Source organism: Heloderma suspectum, chromosome 12, assembly GCF_057233095.1.
Source record: "Heloderma suspectum isolate Gila_16-S chromosome 12, 16-S_ref, whole genome shotgun sequence".
Taxonomy (NCBI): Eukaryota; Metazoa; Chordata; class Lepidosauria; order Squamata; family Helodermatidae; genus Heloderma; species Heloderma suspectum.
The window spans coordinates 11,116,061-11,135,277 of NC_139469.1; the positions used below are offsets into that span (position 1 = coordinate 11,116,061).

The 19,217-nt window shown below is 48.1% G+C and overlaps 1 protein-coding gene across 3 annotated transcripts in view; it reads right to left on the reverse strand.

Annotated features, from left to right (window-relative positions):
* Positions 1 to 18,934, reverse strand: part of PDAP1 (PDGFA associated protein 1) — a 36,092-nt gene extending 17,158 nt beyond the window's left edge. The window contains exons 1-6 of one of the 3 annotated variants that reach the window (XR_014785526.1): positions 18,823 to 18,934; positions 11,926 to 12,017; positions 10,331 to 10,444; positions 9,801 to 9,922; positions 6,369 to 6,520; positions 2,463 to 2,574 (exon numbers count right to left, since the gene is read on the reverse strand). Coding sequence is in view for 2 of the 3 variants with exons in the window: in XM_084818333.1 (XP_084674459.1) it covers positions 2,516 to 2,574; positions 6,369 to 6,520; positions 9,801 to 9,922; positions 10,331 to 10,444; positions 11,926 to 12,017; positions 18,823 to 18,835 (552 nt within the window). In the remaining variant the exon portion in view is untranslated. Of the gene's footprint in view, positions 1 to 1,708; positions 2,575 to 6,368; positions 6,521 to 9,800; positions 9,923 to 10,330; positions 10,445 to 11,925; positions 12,018 to 18,822 lie in introns of those variants that run through there. The other 2 variants (XM_084818333.1, XM_084818332.1) reach the window with 2 other exon arrangements.
* Positions 18,935 to 19,217: the final 283 nt, after the last annotated feature.

A 19,217-nucleotide genomic window follows, 5' to 3' on the forward strand; every position in this document is an offset into this window, starting at 1 on the left:
ATCACTGATGCAATGAATATGGACTTGAGCTCACTCTAGGAGAGAGTGCAGGACAGGAAGGCCTGGCGTGCTCTGGTCCATGGGGTCACGAAGAGTCGGACACGACTGAACGGCTGAACAACAGCAACAAATGGAGCAACCTGCCACCCAGCCCCAACCTGCCCCTTTGTGGGTGTCTCATGTGGGAAAAGCTTCAGGGCGCCCATAGTGGCTTGCTGGATTCTAAGAGCCTCTACAGGCAACTGTATTTTTTGAGAATGTCCCTCAAGCCCATGCCATGGGTCAGGCCACGGCTGTGTTCTTTTGCTGCCCCATTTTGTTTTGGCAACCCCCAGTGAAGCATTAGCTAAACCTCCATTTCCAGCCCTTGTCCAGCTGACATCTTCATCTTGTTTGCTTGTTTTATGAATAACATTTGTGAATAATCACATTGTTCCTATACAACATGTGAGAACCAAGTTCTGGGTTATCCAAGAGCTCAAACTCCCCCACCCATAAAGGAAGCTGCCTGTGGCATCCCGTCAGCACTCAGGGGTCTGGCCTTACCTCCTTCCCATCGGCTGCTGCTGGGGGTGGGAACATTATGCCACATTTGTGCGTCAGGCATTTTATGTCAGAGACATAAACCTAACCTCATGAATGCCTGGAAAGGGAGGTGCCTGCTGTAGCTCAATAGTAGAACACCAGCCTTGCATGCAGACTGTCCCAAGTTCAATCGCTGGCATCTCCAGACAGGGCTTGGGAAGACCCCGGTCTGAATGCCCGGAGACCTAAGCTCGCTTCCAGGGCCTGGGAGACAAAACAAAATGGGTTATCCGCAGAGACGGAAATCAGAAACAGGAGTAAACTGTTGCCTGCAAATACAGTATAAACATGTAGATTTTTTTGATTCAGGGCCCACTTTTAACCCCCACTTGATAAATGGAACCCAGTTTTAGTTTAATGTGTATGGCACTTCAACTTGCACCAATCCAGTGCAACTTCATAGTGCAGCACAGTGTGTTCAGAGACTGATCTACGAATTGGGAAGCCCCTGGTTTGAATCCTGCCTCTGCCTTAGGCGAGCCACCATCAGCCTCAGTTTCCCCACCATTTGCAGTATGGGAGATACAGACTTCCCTTACAGGATTGTTGTATTAAGAATTACAACTTGATAATGCATGTGAAGCACTTTGAAAACTTTGAACCAGTCCTGTGTCATGGATAGGCAGCCTGCTGCCCTCCAGATATTTAGGACTACAACACCCATCAGCTTCAGCCAGCATGGCCAGGGATTATGGGAGTTGTACAAAACATCTAGAGGGTGCCAGGTTGCCTGCCCCTGTGCTACACAACTATTACACATCCTCACTGTTTCTTCTTCCATCCGCCAACTTTTTTTTGAAGTGTGACAGCACACTTACGTTAGGATGTGGGATGGGACAAGGCCTAATTTGTCTACAAGCTATCAGTTCAGGCCTCTGGCAAGAACAATCTGTCCCTACCCTAGCAGGGAGGAAGGTGGGGGGAGAATGGGGACATAACAGCATGTGGTCCCTACAGAAAAAAAGATTCTCTGCATTGTGAAACACCCTGCCTGTTTGAGGAGGGGGAAGATTGCTATTACCGCAGGCTAAGGCGCCAAGCCCTTGACTGTACCGGAACTTACTCCTGAGTAACATCGCAGTGGGCAGCTAACCACATCTACAGAACACAAGACCAAGCGTTTACGATAATTTAAACTTTATTCAGCCAAATATACAAGTCTTTTTTTCCAATTAGCATCTGTTCCAACATGTTGCACAATCAAGGAAGAGTTCTCTGGTTTTGTTTTGTTTGCAGTTAAAAAGTCACTATCCCTTTTCAGAGAAGGAAAGAAATTAAGGATGGCTTTAAAAAAAAAAGGGGGGGGGAGGATGTAAAGGGGGAAATGAAGACCAAAATAGCCACATGGTTCTGCTCTGATTATTATTTTTGCTGCTCTGCAGCTCAATCCCATGGGCTGTTTTGCAGTCAAGTGCCTGTTATACACATACACACACACACACACACACACACACACACACACATGCACGCCCCAGCACTTTGGATTTGCATCTGAATATTGGGAGTACCAACCACATGCCCCCCCACTCTGTCTACTTTCCTGCAGGCTAGCTGAAGCACTCCGCCCCACTCCATGCCATCTCCCCCACCCCCCGGATATGTGATCTTAAATCTAAACACAGCAGAACTGCTCCGTTTGCAGCATCCCCTCCCCAAATGGCTATGTGGAGAATTGCTGTTCTTCACAATTCAGCACCAGGATTAATAGCTCCTCTCCCCCCAGCCCCAGCCCTTCCTCCCCTCCCCCTCCCCCATGGAATTCTGTGCCCTGATGAAAACAAACATGTTGCTGTCAGTGTCTCTTAGAGGTGAAAATGACGCTGCCGCTGCGCTCTCCACGCGGCCTCTCTGGGATGTGATGTGGCAGAGTGCCCAGCAGCTGCCAGTCGGCACAGTTCCTGGGGATTTCCTCCTCTCGGGTGGCCTGCACTTACTTGTTAAGGGACAGTGACTGCAGTCTTTTGCCTGCTGAAGTTGCTTCATCTTTAGCTTGTGGGTGAAAAGGGCGGGGGGCGGGGGGAGACAAGAGAGATGTGTCTGAAAGCAGCTGCATTATAGAAGGTTGCCCAGCCAAAAAACTCTGCTTTGCCCAATGGCAAAAAGAGAGATGGTGGAAAAATGTGATCACTACAGTGATGGGGTAAGGAGCAGAGAAGATGACAGACCATCTTCCTTCTGAAGAAAAGCTAAAGCCTCAACCACAAAGAGGAACCCATATGAGTTTCCAGCAGCCATCCCCAACTGGGGACCTTCCAGATGTGTTGGGAATATAACTCCCATCATCCCCAGACAAGCCAATAGCCATGAGTTGCAGTCCCAACACATCAGGAGGGTAGCCTGCTGGGGAAGGCTGGTTTACAGAATTAGGGTAACCCAATCTGCTTGCATGCGGAAGTTCCCAGGTTCAATTTTTGACAACTCCAATTGGAAAAATTCCTGCCTAAACCCTGGAGAGCCGCTGCTGCCAGGCAGTGTCAACAATACTGGGCTGGATGGAACAATGGTGTGACTCAGCATAAGGCAGCTTCCTATGTTCCTATCCTGGTACCCTCCAAATGTTTTGGACTTATCTCCTTTCAGCCCCAGTCAGCATGGCAAATGTTGGGGAATTCTGGGAGTTGTAGTCCAAAACATCTGGGGGACACAAGGTTGGGGAAAGTTACTGTAGGGAGTGTAAATTGGGGGTGGGGTTAAATTAGTCACACTACATAACCATAAATTCAGATATCCAAAACAATTCATTGGCAGAGAAGACAACAACTCAGCATTGCATGAATCTGTCGTTTTCACTTCCTTTCCTCCCTGATGTGCAAGAAGCAATGCACAGGAAGAACTTTCAAACACTCAAAGCACTATATAGAAGTTATTCAAAAAACTAAGGAAACCATGTTGGTCCATAAGAAAAATCCACGTCACGCAATGCCTAATTAGGAGTGGTCAAAGTGTCACAAAACAGTGAGCGAGCTTTCAATTTCTCCAGGACATCATAATCTGTCATCTCTTCCTACACTGTAAGACTGTGACCAATGAAAATTTTATAGCTTCCACATATACGTGTATGAGCCTACCCGAACTGCATTCACCATCTGAGGCCCTGTTATGTGTCCCACAGCCTAGACAGGTGAGATTGGTCGGCAAACAAGACAGGACCTTTTGTGTAGCAGCACCCTGATTGTCGCATTCCCTCCAGGGAAGTGAGGCAAGTCTCCTCTTTATTGCCCATTAGATGCCTGGTGAAGACAGCATTGTTCTGCTGAGCTTTAAAAGTTGGTGCTGCTCTCTGCTTTTCCTATGAATCCCTGGTTTTTATTGTACAAAAAAGCTTTTCATAGTTTATGTATTTCATTCTTTTCATTGTGTTTTTTGTACATCCCCTCAGGCACTTGTTCAGTGGAGGGGTGCTCCCAAAATATTCCAAATAAAGAAATAATATCCAACCAGTTTTGTTCTGAAGGGGCAGGATTGCAGCTTGAGATCGATAGGCATATGGTCAAGGAACACCTAATTACTTTGAATGGGTTCAAATATCCAGGGCCAGATGAACTGCATCCTAGAGTAATAAAGGAACTGGCAGAAGAACTCTCAGAACCGCTGTCTATTCTCTTTGAGAAATGATGGAGGATGGATGAAGTGCCAGATGACTGGAGGAAGGCTAATGCTGTCCCTACCTTCAAAAAGGCTAAAAAGGAGGAACCTGGGAACTACAGATCAGTCAGTCTGACATCAATCCCTGGGAAAATTCTGGAGCAGATTATAAAGCAATCCATCTGGAAGCACCTTTAAAACAATGCAGTGATTACTCGAAGCCAACATGGATTTGTCAAGAACAAATCCTGCCAGACGAACCTGATCCCATTTTTTGATTAAGTAACCTCCCTTGTGGACTGTGGAAATGCTGTGGACATCATATACATCAACTTCAGCAAACGTTTCGACAAAGTGCCCCATGATATCCTGATGAGCAAACTAGCTCAAAGTGGGCTAGATGAAACAACCATCAGGTGGATCCACAGTTGGCTACAGAATCGGACTCAAAGAGCGCTTATCAATGGGACCTTCTCAAACTGGGGAGAGGTAACGAGTGGGGTACCGCAGGGCTCAGTCCTGGGCCCAGTGCTCTTCAACATTTGTATTAATGACTTGGAGGAGGAGGTGCAGGGAATGCTGATCAAATTTGCAGATGACACAAAATTGGGCGGGATAGCTAATACTTTGGAAGACAGAAACAAAATTCAAAGTGATTTTGAGAGACTGGAGCTCTGGGCAGAAAACAACAGAATGAAATTTAATAGGGATAAATGCCAAGTTCTGCACCTAGGAAAAAGAACCCAAAATGCACAGTTACAAGATGGGGGATACGTGGCTCAACAACACTACAAGCGAGGAGGATCTTGGAATTGCGGTAGATCACAAGCTGAATATGAACCAACCATGTGATGTGGCTGCAAAAAAGGCCAATGCTATTTTGGGCTGCATTAATAGAAGCATAGCTTCCAAATCCCTGGAAGTACTAGTTGCCCTCTACTCAGCACTGGTTAGGGCTCATCTGGAGTACTGTGTCCAGTTCTGGGCACCACACTTTAAGAAGGATGAAGACAAGCTGGAGAGGGTTCAGAGGAGGGCAACAAAGATGATCAGGGGACTGGAAACAAAGCCCTATGAAGAGAGACTGAAAGAATTGGGCATGTCTAGCCTTGAGAAGAGAAGACTGAGGGGAGATATGATAGCACTCTTCAAGTACTTGAAAGATCGTCACAGAGAGGAAGGCCAGCATCTCTTCTCGATCATCCCAGAGCGCAGGACACAGAATAATGGGCTCAAGTTACAGGAAGCCAGATTCCGGCTGAACATCAGGAGGAACTTCCTGACTGTTAGAGCAATATGACAGTGGAACCAATTACCTAGGGAGGTAGTGGGCTCTCCCACACCGGAGGCATTCAAGATGAGGCTTGACAGCCATCTGTCAGAGATGCTCTGACTTGGATTTCTGCACTGAGCAGGGGGTTGGACGTGATGGCCTTGTAGGCCCCTTCCAACCTTACTATTCTATGATTCATGATTCTCCTTCCACTAGTTTGCTCAACGGCCAGCTTGATGAAGAATTATGCAGAAATTGAAAGTTTGCTCACTGTTTTGTGACATTATGGTTATAGGACAGCCAGCCAGAAATCTTATCACGGTCACCAGTTCCTAACTATTTATTAAGGAGGATCCATCCATAGCAATTTAAATTTTGCTCCGCTATCGATCCCGTACCCTGACCTGGAAGCCAATACCCCTTCTTCTGACAAGCACTGCATGACAGAAGATTCTGCCTTCCTGCAAACATGGCCCCAGATGCCTCTGCTAAACTCCTCTAACGCAGTTACCACGTAGAATTTTACATGGAACTGCCCCAAGTTAACACTTCGCATTTACACAGCACTTCTTGAACATTCAGAGAAATTAATGCACGTTGGCAATCCCCAGAAGAGCCCTGAAAGGGCAGGGAAAGGGCAGTAGTTCAGTGGTAGAGCCCTACTTTGCAAGCAAAAGGTTCCAGGTTTAATCCCCGACATCTGCCCGAAAGAACCCTGCCCAAAGCACTGAATGCCATTCAGTGTAAATGCTGAGCTAAGATGGGCCAATGGCCTGACTCAGGATAAGGCAGTTTCCTAGGTCCTGACAAGGCTGGCCAGAGTCATTATGAGGCTGAGAGACTGGCTACTAGCACACTAGTCCAAGCTCAGGCCGATTCCAACCTGGCTATCCATTAGGGGTGGATGTCTGTGCCACTTCCTTACCTTTTCTTTCTTCCTCTTTTTTTTTGGCCGCCTCTTCCCTCTGTTTCCGGATGATGGCTAGTCGGGCAAGATCTGCCTTTGCCTGTTCCGTCTTACCGGCGAGGTGCATCTTCATGTACCTCTCTTTTGCTTTCTGCTTTTCAATTTCTTCTCTGTTTGAGTAAAAGAATTTAGTGAAAAAACAACAACAGTATAGGAGCTTTTTGGATATCAGTGTACAGACAGGCACCAACAGCCTTTTGTTTTCCCTTTCCACATGGACACGAGCAGTGAAAGATGTCAAAGTCAAGCAGGGAATTCATTCCAAAACATCCAAGGTGCTTGGGAAGAAGCAAGAACCCTCGACAAAAAAAATCACCATTGGGATGTGATAACTTTCAGTGGTTCTGGCATTCCCAAAGAACCAGAAGTCTTACTGCCAACATCCACTCATCACAATGGCTATATGGAAACTTCAGACTCCTTCATGGATCGCTGCCTTGTCTCCTTCATGGATCACTGCCTTGTTGTGGTGAAGGGGCTTGCGTAACTCAGTGAAGCCATAAGCTATGCCGTGCAGGGCCACCCAAGACAGACAGGTCATGGCGGAGAGTTCTGACAAAATGTGGTCCACTGGAGAAGGAAATGGCAACCCACTCCAGTATTCCTGCCAAGAAAACCCCATGGAACGTATCACAAGGCTAAAAGATATGATGCTGGAAGATGAGCCCCTCAGGTCGGAAGGTGTCCAATACACTACTGGGGAAGAGCAGAGGGAATTTCCAAGTAGCGCCAGAAAGAGTGAAGCGGCTGGGCCAAAGCCAAAAGGACACTCAGCTGCGGATGTGTCTGGTGGTAAAAAGAAAATCCGATACTGTAAAGAACAATATTGTTTAGGAACCTGGAATGTCAGATCAATGAATCAAGGTAAGCTGGAGGTGGTCAAACATGAGATGGCAAGATTGAACATCGACATCTTGGGAATCAGCGAACTAAAATGGATAAGCATGGGTGAATTTAATTCAGGTGACCATCGTATCTACTACTGTGGGCAAGAATCCCTTAGAAGAAATGGAGTAGCACTCAGTCAATAAAAGGGTGGGAAAAGCAGTACTGGGGTACACTCTCAAAAATGATAGAATGATCTCAGTATGAATCCAAGGCAAACCATTCAACATCACAGTAATTCAAGTCTATGCCCCAACCACTGAGGCCGAAGAAGCTGAGGTTGATCGGTTCTATGAAGACCTACAACACCTTCTAGAACTAACACCAAAAAAAGATGACCTCTTCATCATAGGGGATTGGAATGCTAAAGTAGGAAGTCAAGAAATCACCGGGATAACAGGCAAGCTTGGCCTTGGTGTACAAAATGAAGCAGGACAAAGAGAACACGCTGATCATAGCAAACACTCTTTTCCAACAGCACAAGAGGTGACTCTACACATGGACATCACCAGATGGTCAATATCGAAATCAGATTGATTATGTACTTTGCAGCCAAAGATGGAGAAGTTCTATACAGTCAGTAAAAACAAGACCTGGAGCTGACTGTGGCTCAGATCATGAGCTTCTTGTTGCAAAATTTCAGCTTAAATTGAAGAACGTCGGGAAACTAAGCTATGGCACACCTAGACAGCATAGTAAGAAGCAGAGACATCACCTTGCCAACAAAGGTTCGTATAATCAAAGCTATGGTTTTCCCAGTAGTAACATATGGCTGTGAGAGCTGGACTAGAACGAAGGCTGAGCGCTGAAGAATTGATGCCTTCCAACTGTGGTGCTGGAGAAGACTCTTACGAGTCCCCTGGACTGCAAGGAGGTCAAATCAGTCCATCCTAAAGGAAATCAACCCTGACTGCTCATTGGAAGGACAGATACTGAAGCAAAAATATTTTGGCCACCTAATTAGAAGAGAAAACTCCCTGGAAAAGACCCTGAGGCTGGGATAGACTGAAGGCAAAAGGAGAAGGGGACGGCAGAGGATGAGATGGCTAGATAGCATCACCGATGCAATGAATATGAACTTGAGCACACTCTGAGAGAGCGGAGGACAGGAAGGCCTGGCGTGCTATGGTCCATGGGGTGACGAAGAGTCGGACACGACTTAACGACTGAACAACAACAAAAATAGTCCCCATCATTACTCCCTGGAAAATCAGGCTAACCGTGTACTGACTCGGAGAATTAGAGATTTAGACCGATGTGCAGATGGTCTAAAGATTTGCAACCTCCAGGAAGTAAAACTAAGATGTGCAACCTCCAGGAAGTAAAACCCGTGACCCTGTAACTGTGGAGTTTCTCTTGCTAGTGCTAGCAAGGAAAGCCCTTCCTTATCTCCAGTCTCTCAGAGATAAGGAAAGGATTCCATTGCTAGCGCAGGAAACCCAGGCAGTGCCGCTGTGGTTATTTTGGCAGCGGTAGATGCAGGGGGATCTGGCAGGCCACCAGAAATGGCTTGGGGGGCTGCATGAGGCCCACAGGCCACACCTTTTGCACCCTGGGTCTAGATGGATGAATGGTCTGTCTTGGTATATAAGGCAGCTTCATATACTAGCTACGTGACTCAACCCAGCAAAAGGATGTGAGCTGCATTTATGGGCCACAGGGTTGAGTGTGGGTTGTTGTTGAAGGGTGGGTTATCGTGTTGTCTGAATCCAGTCGTACTAACAAACCATCGTTTGTTAACCATGAACAATCCACAGTTCAAACCTACAACAAACGATGAATTCTCTTCATGGGCTGTTTGTCATTAAACAAACCATGTTTTTTTAGCGCAGCTGGGTTCAGACAACACAACAACCAACATTTCAAAAACTACCCATGGTTCAACGACAACCCACACTCAATCCTTAAGTGTGGGTTATCGTGTTGTCTGAACCCAGCCATTTACTCATGTAACCTCGAAGGAAAGTTAAAGCATTTACTTTTGAAGCACTGAAGTCTGCATACAGTGACTCCACGCCCTTGCTTGCATATGAGGAAGCATTTGTCCTAGACACTACTGCTGCCTGTAGATGCTACCTCTTGAAAAGGAAATGTATGAATCAGGCCTATGACATTAGAGCAGCGATTCTTAAGCACTGCTTTATTGCACTCCACTACTCTAGTTTGCTTATTCTTCATGGACCACCATATTCAGAACTCCATTCCTCCTGCGTTCCCTGCCGCCTGTGCTTAGTGACTGCACAGGGAAAGGAGAAACACTGGTGGACACACATAGGCCTGGGAAGCTTGTGTGCTCCCCCAGGGCTGTCAGCTTGCCAGCCCCCCCTCCAGCCTCTCCCCCACTGTGCAGCTGCATCGGGGGCAGAAGGAGTTAAAATTCTTCTCATCTCCCTTTGCTATGGAACAGGCCTTGACCATTTATTGTGATCTTGTGGCCCACTGACTGTGCATCACAGGACACATTTTGAAGGATCAGTGTGCTAGAGTAAAGGAAGCATGTCTTACCGTTCTCTCCGCGACAATTCCCTGGGGCTCTCCATGTCTATCTGAGTTACTTTTTTGGCTGTCTGTGCAACACGATTGGGGTTCTCTATGTCTATCATACCTTCCACGCCTTTGTGCTTTGGCTGCAATTGAAGAATGCAAGAGGGGCACGTGAGTGGCAACTATGGCAGTGAGCAGAATGCATGGCGTGCAACACTCAAGGCGCGGCGCAGAACCTCTTTCAGCCCGAGGGCCAAATTTCTCTTCAGCGAAGCTCTCTATCATGGGAGGAGCCAGGGGAAACACAGTGGGCCAGATTTGGACCTCTGACCCTGAGGTTCTGCACTCCACCCTTTGCAAAAGGTCACTTCTCCCGGCTTTAGGAAAAGCACCCAATGACTGCAGACAGAAAATAGCTTTGAAACATAGAATATTTACAAAAATAGCACTGAAAGCAATCAGATGAACAGAGAGGCATCAAGAGTAAGCAAGATGCGAACTGACCATCCCAAGCCTTCTTCACTGTAAAAGGAGAGACATCGTGTTAGTACCTGGTAATCTTCATCCTCCTCCTCCTCACTCTCATCCGAATCCAGCGATTTCTCCTTCTTTTTGGGTTCACCTGTTGCCCCATCCCCTCCTTCCTCCTGCTCCTCCTCCTCTTCCTGTGGGAGCGAGAAGGATTACCAGCACGGACTCCACGCAGGGGAGGTCAGAGTGCAAGTAGAACTGGGGGGGGACCCAGATTCAAATCCCCACTCAGGCATGAAGCTCACTGCACGACCGTGGGCCTGCCCCTCTCTCAGCCTGACGCACCTCACAGGGGCAATGAGAGGATGAAATGGGGGGAAATGGGGAGACCTATCCATGTTCTCCCAAGCTCCTTCAAGGAAGGATGGAATGTAAAAGTAATAAGGTAACATTTGGAGCATGCTGTTCTGTCGAAGATAACGTTATGTGCATGCGTGACAAAGACTGACAAAAGAAGGACATGTCCTCTCAATGATGGCCTGAGCCAGCCCTCTGCAGCCGGAGTCCCTCCAGGCGTTCTGGACTACAATTCTCATCATCTCAGATCATCACTGGTCATGCTGGCTGGGGCTGCTGGGAGTTATCATTCAAAACATCTGGAGGGACCCAGGTTGGGGAAAGCTGGTTTAGATTTATTGAACTTTTAAAGAGAAAGTTAAATATGGTACAAGTGAAAATGTACATGTTTTGAGAACCAGAATGACATAGCATTGAGTGCTGGTCTAGGAGTTGAAAGATCCAGGTTCAAATCTCCACTCAGCCATGAAGCTCACTGGGTGACCTTGGACATCTCGCCCCCTCTATCTTCTTAACCTACCTCACAGGTTGTTGTGAGGACAAAAGGGAGGGGGGGAATACGTGCACCACCATGATCTCTTAAGACAGGGCTAGGTAATCTGGTGCTCTCCAGATGTTTGCGAGTACAGCTCCCATAATCCTGGACCATTGGCCATGCTGATAGAGGTTTATGGGAGTTGTAGTCCAAAGCTACAGGTTGGCTACCCCTGTCCTACGAGAGAAGACCGTAATGGGTACAATTGTAATAAATACATTGTAAATCTTTGCCCATTGTAAGGTTAAATTGTCTGCGTTTATTATGAAAACGATGTACAAGGAAAAAAAATAACCCTGCTTGGCCCAACTCCCCTGTCTCCGAGGTCCTGCAGCCTAGCAACTGCCAGCAAGGGAGGACTGATTCCATCAAGGGCTGAGTGAGTTCCAGCTGCTCAGCTCCACTCTCTTGCCTCAGAGGATTTGGGCTGGAGCTGTTGCTTGATACAACACAGGGGAAACCCAAGGGCCAGGGCAGGAAAGCCTGCCTGAAAAATCCAGGTTCCGTATGGACACCATGTGATTTCTGTTCCTGTGCCACATAACTGAGTGCGATTATGTTTTGAGAATCTCTTTTTGAGCTGCTTTGAGAGGTTCTCGGGCCTGTAAAGCAGGATACAAGTATTCTAAAGAAAGGAGCACCCCAAGATTGCAGATGGGGAGAATGGGAAACGTGTGGCAGCGGAGGCAAGACTTCAACTGAAACTTTCCCACCTCACAGCTCAGGTCTTGCCCTCTGCCAGCTCTCAAAAAGAAACACACAATGGAGTCCGGAGACGCTTACCTTGGCCTTCTGTTTCTCTGCTTGGAGCTGGGCATCGATCTCCTCGGGGCTTGTGTACTGCCGCGCTCGGCCTTTGTGGCCTCCTTTTCTACCTGCAAGCAAAGAGCTGGTTTAGGCAAACGGGATCAGGTGGCCATCACTATCCCCAACTCCTCCTCCTCATGCAGGCTGTAGTCATCTAAGCAGGAAGAGCCCAGATGGATCAAACCTGAAGTCCATCTAGTCCAAACTCCTAAGCAGGTGCCTCTTTTGGGAAGCCGACAAGGAAGGCATGAAACCCTCCTCTATTGTTATGTCCTCAGCTTTTGGTATTCTGAGGTATACTGCCTTCGAACAGGGAAGCTCCACATAGCTCCCAGAGCTTTAAAAAAGCCACTGCTCAGTTTGTCTTCTCTAAGTTTTCCCAACCCCCCTTTTAAAGCACGTAACCCAGCGGCCATCACCACATCTTGTAGCAGCAAATTCCACAAAAAATTACTTGCTTTGGGAAAAGTCCTTCCTTTGGTTTGTCCCATATCCCTTGCCATTCAGCTTCATTGGATCATCCCACTGTGTTCTAGTATTACAAGGGAGGAAACTTTTCCCTATACACTTTCTCCACACTGTGCTTAATTTTATAAACTTCTGTTGATTCCCCCACTTGCTGCCTTTGTTCTAAACTAAAAAAACCGGCAAGCATTGTAAACTTTCCACACAGGGGAGTTGCTCCAACCCCTTGCAGCAGCTCCCCTCTGAGGGAAGTGACAGTTCCTTCAATCAGGATCCAGAATAGCATACACACAAAGGCATGGTCCACCACCTTACCCACCTCAAAAGGGGGCTCTCGTTCTTTGCAGACCTGTGGATGGTTTGGGGTAAGGAAGGTCAGACAAATGACAGACCCGAGATCTGCTTTCAAATTCACAAGTCCTAGGTGACCTGGTCCTTTTTAACCCATCCATCCATCCATCCATCCATCCATCCCATAACTCAAGTTTTCCTTCCCAGCAGGGAAACAAACAGTCTTTTCCATCACATCCATTGCCGTCTTGGGGACGTACGTCACGGTGGTATCTGCCCCTTGGCTCGGTGCTCCAAGCTGCTGCAGCCTGCGGCTCTGCTTGTCAGCCCATTCAGAGCCTTCTTGTGGTATCAGGAAGTTGACGGCGTCACCATCTTTCCTCCAAGTTCACATGTGCTGCCTGACTCAAAGCCTGGGCTACAGACCAACTGCAAATACCACAGCTGCTCCTTACACTCAAGCCCCCATGCAGAAAGTCACACCACTAGCAATGCCACTGCAGAAAGGCTTTACAAAGAATCCATGTAAGCTACCAAGTCACCGTTGGGAACTTTGGCTCATTTCCCAATGAGGTGGTAAACCTGTGTCTGGATTGTACCCATTCAGATGGCAGGTGGACTCACACGACTGAATGCAATGTACCACCTTGGAGTGCATGTGGGGACGTACGTCATGCTCCTCCGCACCAAATTCTGTACGGAGAAACCTAACAAATTGGAGAGAACAATTCTGGCCTAGCCTTCTTCCTGACGTTCTAGGTTTCGAGAGCAGAGGAGGGGGAACACAGAAGCCAGAGGGTAGACACAGTGCCTGGCCTTTGCTTGCCCAATCTGTTTAACCTACTGGTCTCAGAGGTAGGGCTTCACTTCCTCAGTGGCCAGCACATGAGCCAAGCTTCTGTGGAATTCCTAGTCCCCAGGAGCGACCAGGTAAGTCGGTCAATACTGGAGTGTTATACGCCTAATTTTTGTGAACTGCCCAAAGAGCTTCGGCTATTGGGTAGTATAGAAATGCAATAAATAAATAAATAAATAGCCCAGTGTGCTCTGCTCTGATTGGCAGCAGCGCACCACGGTTTGAAACAGAAAAGGGTGTTCTCCATCACCCGCGACCTGACCCTTTTAACCAGAGATGCCAAGTATGGGATCTTCCACATGCAAAGCAGGGGCTCTGCCATCAAGCTACAGTTCCTCCCTATATAATCTCATTGGGGCCTCCTTGATAAGCTTCCGAGGAGCCTCCCAGGGTTCTCTGGAGCCCAGTCCAAAAGCCAACCAAGCAAACTCAGATGAAAAGAGTTCTGCAAAGCAGACCAAACCGTGATCACTCCCCCTGACAGGAGTGCTGAACAGCAGAAGGGTTGGAAAGAGAAGCACCTCATGGTCATAAACTAGCACAGGTTAAGTAGCTGTTTGCTTACTCGCCTGTGAGGATCACATCTGCCGACAAGTGAGTAAGCTCAGACGGTGTGAACTGTAGAAGCGGCTTCACTTCTGTAAGTTTCAAGCTGTTGCTGCACCACAAATGACTCGTTGGTTTGTTTGCAAGGCTAAGCTAAAATGAGTGCAGCTGTTTTTGTACCCCAGCTGCTGTGTCCGTTTATCCACTACTCCAGGCTTCCCTTTCCTGGCAGCCCCTAGATGCATTTGGACTACAAACTCCATCGGCCTCAGTCAGCATGGTCATGGCCATCCTGGCTGGGGCTGATGGGATATGTAGTCCAGCACCCCTAGAAGACGCCAGGTTGAGGAACCCTAGACTAGTCCTTTTGGAAGGGCAGCAAGTGGGACAATCTCCGTTCCTGTGTAGATTGTGGGTGTCCTGCTTCAGTGCACCCCCTGTCACTGGCAAAAAACACACCCCTCCACCTGTAAAACACCCTATGTTAGCCTTGCATGTCCACAAAAGTTACCAGCCCACAAGAATTTGTATTAGTCCACCTTACCCACAGGCATTAAATTGTTTGTGCCACATGGACAAGCTGAAAAGAGGGGTTGGTGGGAAAGATGCTCTTTTTTTCCCCGGTCTAGAGAAGCTTTACTTTCAGGCACCAAGAGGCAATTCTTACACACCACAGGTGAGTAGCTCTTTACAAGTCTGCTGTAGGCATAGGGAAAGGTATGCAGGCGGGGGAATCAGGTCAACAGATAGTTCCTTCAGGCAAATCAAAGCCCTGTGCAATAGAATATTTAGTATCTACAATGCCTTACAGAAGTGACAGCAAGGCACAAAGATTTGCACATTACAGCTTTAATAGGTTGATATTTAATAACAAATCTGAACTGAATGGAGACAGGAAAGGGTTTGCACAGGATGTGGATGTATCACAAATAGAGCTTGCATCAAAACCACATCTTTAGGTAACAGCTGTCACTTTGAGCAGCTGTCATCCTCCATCCGTCAAGCAGGGCACCCTTGAGGAAGCAGTGTTATCGGAAAGCCAGCACTCAGGAAAGACACACTGGAAGCATCCCTTGGAAGTCATCCAAACTGGGTGTGGTACAGCCGCAGCCTGATTTCCTAGCTCTCCCTCCTCTCATTTTGCAAGCAATCAACCATGTTTCCTTACATACAGCGGGCAAGGCAGCCTCTCAGCACAGGTGGGACAAGCTCAGTCATGCCCCCATCTTCGCTAAAAGGCCTGCCAAAAATCAAACAGCCTAGGTTTTTTCTATGTCCATGGGAGTCCCTTTCCCTTGGCTTTGTGGCACCAGCTCAAACTGGCTGGAGTTTTTATTTCATCCATCCATTCACTCTTGAAGGAGCAGACCAGCTGGTGCCCTCCAGGTGTCCTGGACTACAACTCCCATCAATGGTCATGCTGGCTGGGGATGATGGGAACTGCAGCCCAACACATCTGGAGGGCACCAGGTTGAAGAAGCCTGAATTAGACTGAAGGGTTTAGAAAACACACACCACAGGTCTACTTCTCACATAATATGCGTCAGAATTTGTTTATTCAAGTAACCCACACTAGAAAATTAATAATGGCAGACTATTAACTTTCTTAAATCTACATCAATTCACCAGAGATGACATGCGCAAAATCAACAACACTCATCAAGCAAGATTCACCGCTGATCTCTCTACCCATAAGGCACCTTACCAGCGACACAAAGCACAGCAGTTAAGCACATAAGGAATGAGTTGGTAACTCTCAGTGAAAACCCTAACTCAGCCCTGTCTTTATTCTTATTGCTTCTTTCTTCACTAGTAAAAGGCTAGATTGTTCCAGTTTCAGTTCTGGAAATGTGCTACTTCTTTTAGTCCAGTCTTCCTCAATCTCAGTCCCTCCAGAAGCTTTGGTCTATAATTTCTAACATCGCTGACACTTGGCCATGCCAGCTGGGGCTGGTGCACACTGTAGACTGAAACATCAGGAGGAACCCAGGTTGGGGAAGGCTGCTTTAGGCACTCCATCAGGCCCACCCTTATATCCCCTGCAGTTCAAGCATCAGCTGATTGAAATGTGCAGCTTCTGGTGTGGTACGGTCTTCTCATTTTCACTTGCTACCCACAGAAGTATATAGGAAAACCACTTGTTCAAGAGGGGAGTATAACAAAATCTCTCTGCTTCCAGAAGTGAATGCATCAAGAAAAAGTTAGAGAAGCTTGTCACATGGGCTGGGGCAATTTCAAACAAACAACACAACCATTATCCCATATCAGGGTAATTCCAACATGGGAAAGTTCCAAGGGGACTCTATCACATCATAAGAAGAGCCCTGCTGGATGAGACCAAAGGTCCATCTAGTTCAGCATCCTGTTTCCCAGCGACCAACCAACCAGATGCCTCTGAGAAGACCACAAGCAGGACATGAAAGTTTTCCCTCTCCCATTGGTGCTCCCAGCAGCTGGTATTGAGAGCCATATTACCTCTGAAACACAGATGCTGCATATAGTCATCATGACTGGCAGCCATGGCTAGATTCATCTTCCACCTTCCACTTTTAAAGCATCCTAAACTAGAGGCAGCACAAACAGCAGATGAGGTGATAAAAGTGTTTCTGGACTATACTACTTAAAGCAGGGGTGGGAGAAGGTAGATCTCCAGATGGTTTGGGCTTCCAACTCCCAGAACCCCCTGCCAACATGGCCTATGGTCAGGAATGCTGGGAGTTGAAATCCAAAACATCCGGAGGCTTACTTTCTGCTCATCCCTTACTTGAGGCATAAGAACACCCCTGCTGGATCAGACCATTTAATCCAGCATCCTGTTTTCAACAGTGGCCAGCCAGATGCATCCAGAAAGGCCATATACAATTGCTAGCATTCGGGATTTAGAAGACCATGATTCAATGCTCCTACATCTAAACAAAAGCTTCCTGCATGTAGAATATTGGACTACAGGGAAAAGGATTCTCACCTAGCCCTCTCCCTGACAATTTAATTTTCTGGCTGTAGTGAATTCTTGTGTGTTTGATTCAAAGCATTTAGACCCCGAGGTGGTTTACAAAACTGAAACAAAACCATTTATAAAAACATCCATATGAAAACAAGAACTACAATCAATCCATCCCACTCTCAAGTCCAAGAAATAACAGCACTAAGAAGATACTTAAGGGGAAAATCATCCACTGAATGCTCAAGAAAATGAAATTGTTTTGACTTGGCATCAAAAAGACAAAAGGGTGGTGTAGAAAAAGTAGTTATGTGGAGGACCTCTATCACAGCAATGTCCTTATCTACCTTATCATAATGATCTGAGATGCTGGGGGGGGGGGAAGGGTCTCAGATAATGACCATATGGAGCACGTGGGTGACCATATGGAGCACGTGGGTTCATACAGGACCGGGTGGTCCTTTAGATATCCTGAGCCCAGGCCATTTAAAGCTTTCCAAATTAAAAGCCCAGCACTTTGAACTGTATCCAGAAACAAACTGGAAGCCAGAAGAAAAACTTTTAACATTCAATCACATCCCTGACTCTACCAGTTCTGACCCCAGGAAGCAGCAGGAGGGGACAACTCCAGGAAAAAAAACCCCAGTTTGGGGGAGTGGAGGGGTGGCAAACACCACTGAAGAAGCATGGATTTAATCCAAGTTATAAAAGACCTTATTATTCAGTGTCCAAAAACTGGGGGCGCAAACAGAACAGTGGGAAGTATTTTGCGGGAGTTCTTGCTCTCACTTGGGAGTCATATCTGGACACAGTCCAGGGGCAGTTTTCATGCCTCCTCTGCTGCTTGTGTAAACCAACGCCCTGAATCAGCCCTCTGGCCTGCTTCCCACGTGGATGGAAGGCACAGCTTCCAATCTCCATCTCTTCTGCCTGAAATGAAACCCATCTGGAAGCATTCTCTCTTTAACTTTCTCTTTCTTGTTCTTGTGCCTCCGCCTAGCCTGATGCAATTGACCAAGCAAGCTGTCCAATGCGCCGGTTACAGGGGGAGCCTGGCTCCCTTAGGTACCATCTCTAAAACGTTACAGGGGAGTACGACTTGGCTAAAATTGAGGATGGGGTAAAAACAGAAGAGAATCTGGGGCCAGGCTTGTGGGATCCATGAAGCCCCCATCCTCCCTTCCCCGACAGCTCCTACCTCAGGATTCTCTCCCCCACGAGAAAGTCCCTCCTCATCCTCTAACACACACCCCCGGCACATGTGGGGCTATGGAAGCTCCGACCACAGCCCCCCCATAATTGCCCCCCCCAGCAACCCCTCCTCAGCCTCCAGTACTCTTCCCACGGCACTTGTGGGTCTATGGAAGCCCCCGTCACAGCCACCCTCATAATTCCACCCCCCAGGGAGCCCCTCCTCATCCTCCACTGCCCTCCACACAACACTCGTGGGGCTATGGAAGCTCCTACAACAGCCCCCCCATCCCCCCGCAGGGAACCCCTCCCCATCCTATAAAGCCCCCCCCCCACAACACTTGTGGGGTCTTGGCTTCCTCGGATCACAACCCTGGAGCCCATCCTGGGGGAAAAAATCCCTCAGTGTCTATCGGAAGGGATGAAAAGGAATAAAGTCACCCCCTCCCCCTCGGCCCGCCTCAGTCTACCCAGGGGGGAGGCCAAAATGTGCCCCCCTCCCTCAGGCTGGGCCTCGACCCCTCCACCGGCTCCTCCTTCCCCAGCGCCGGCCTTTTCCAGCCTCGCTCCTTCCCTCACTCACCTCCTTTGGGCATGGCGAGGACGGAGAACGGCGGCGGCTCCGGCTGCGAGCGACTCTTCCCAACCCCCTTCCCGAAGCCCACCTCACTTCGCCCCAAGCTTAGACGCGAGCCGGAAGCGGAAGTCGGAGCCGGCCCTCCTCTTACAATTCTATGGTTTCCTCCACCACCGCCAAGTGGGCACGCGCCGTGCCGAGGCTGGGGGTTGTCGTCCCCGTCAGCGCCTGATGAAAAGGAGAGGAGGAGAAGAAAAAAAAAAAAAAGGAGAGCGAGCGCTTGGGGCTAGTCACGCTAAGAGGGCGCGAGACGGTTGTGGCGGTGTGTGTCTCGCCGACAGCACCATCCGATGCTTTCTCACCGGCGCGACTCCTGACAGGCAGCATAAAGGGCGCGCCCG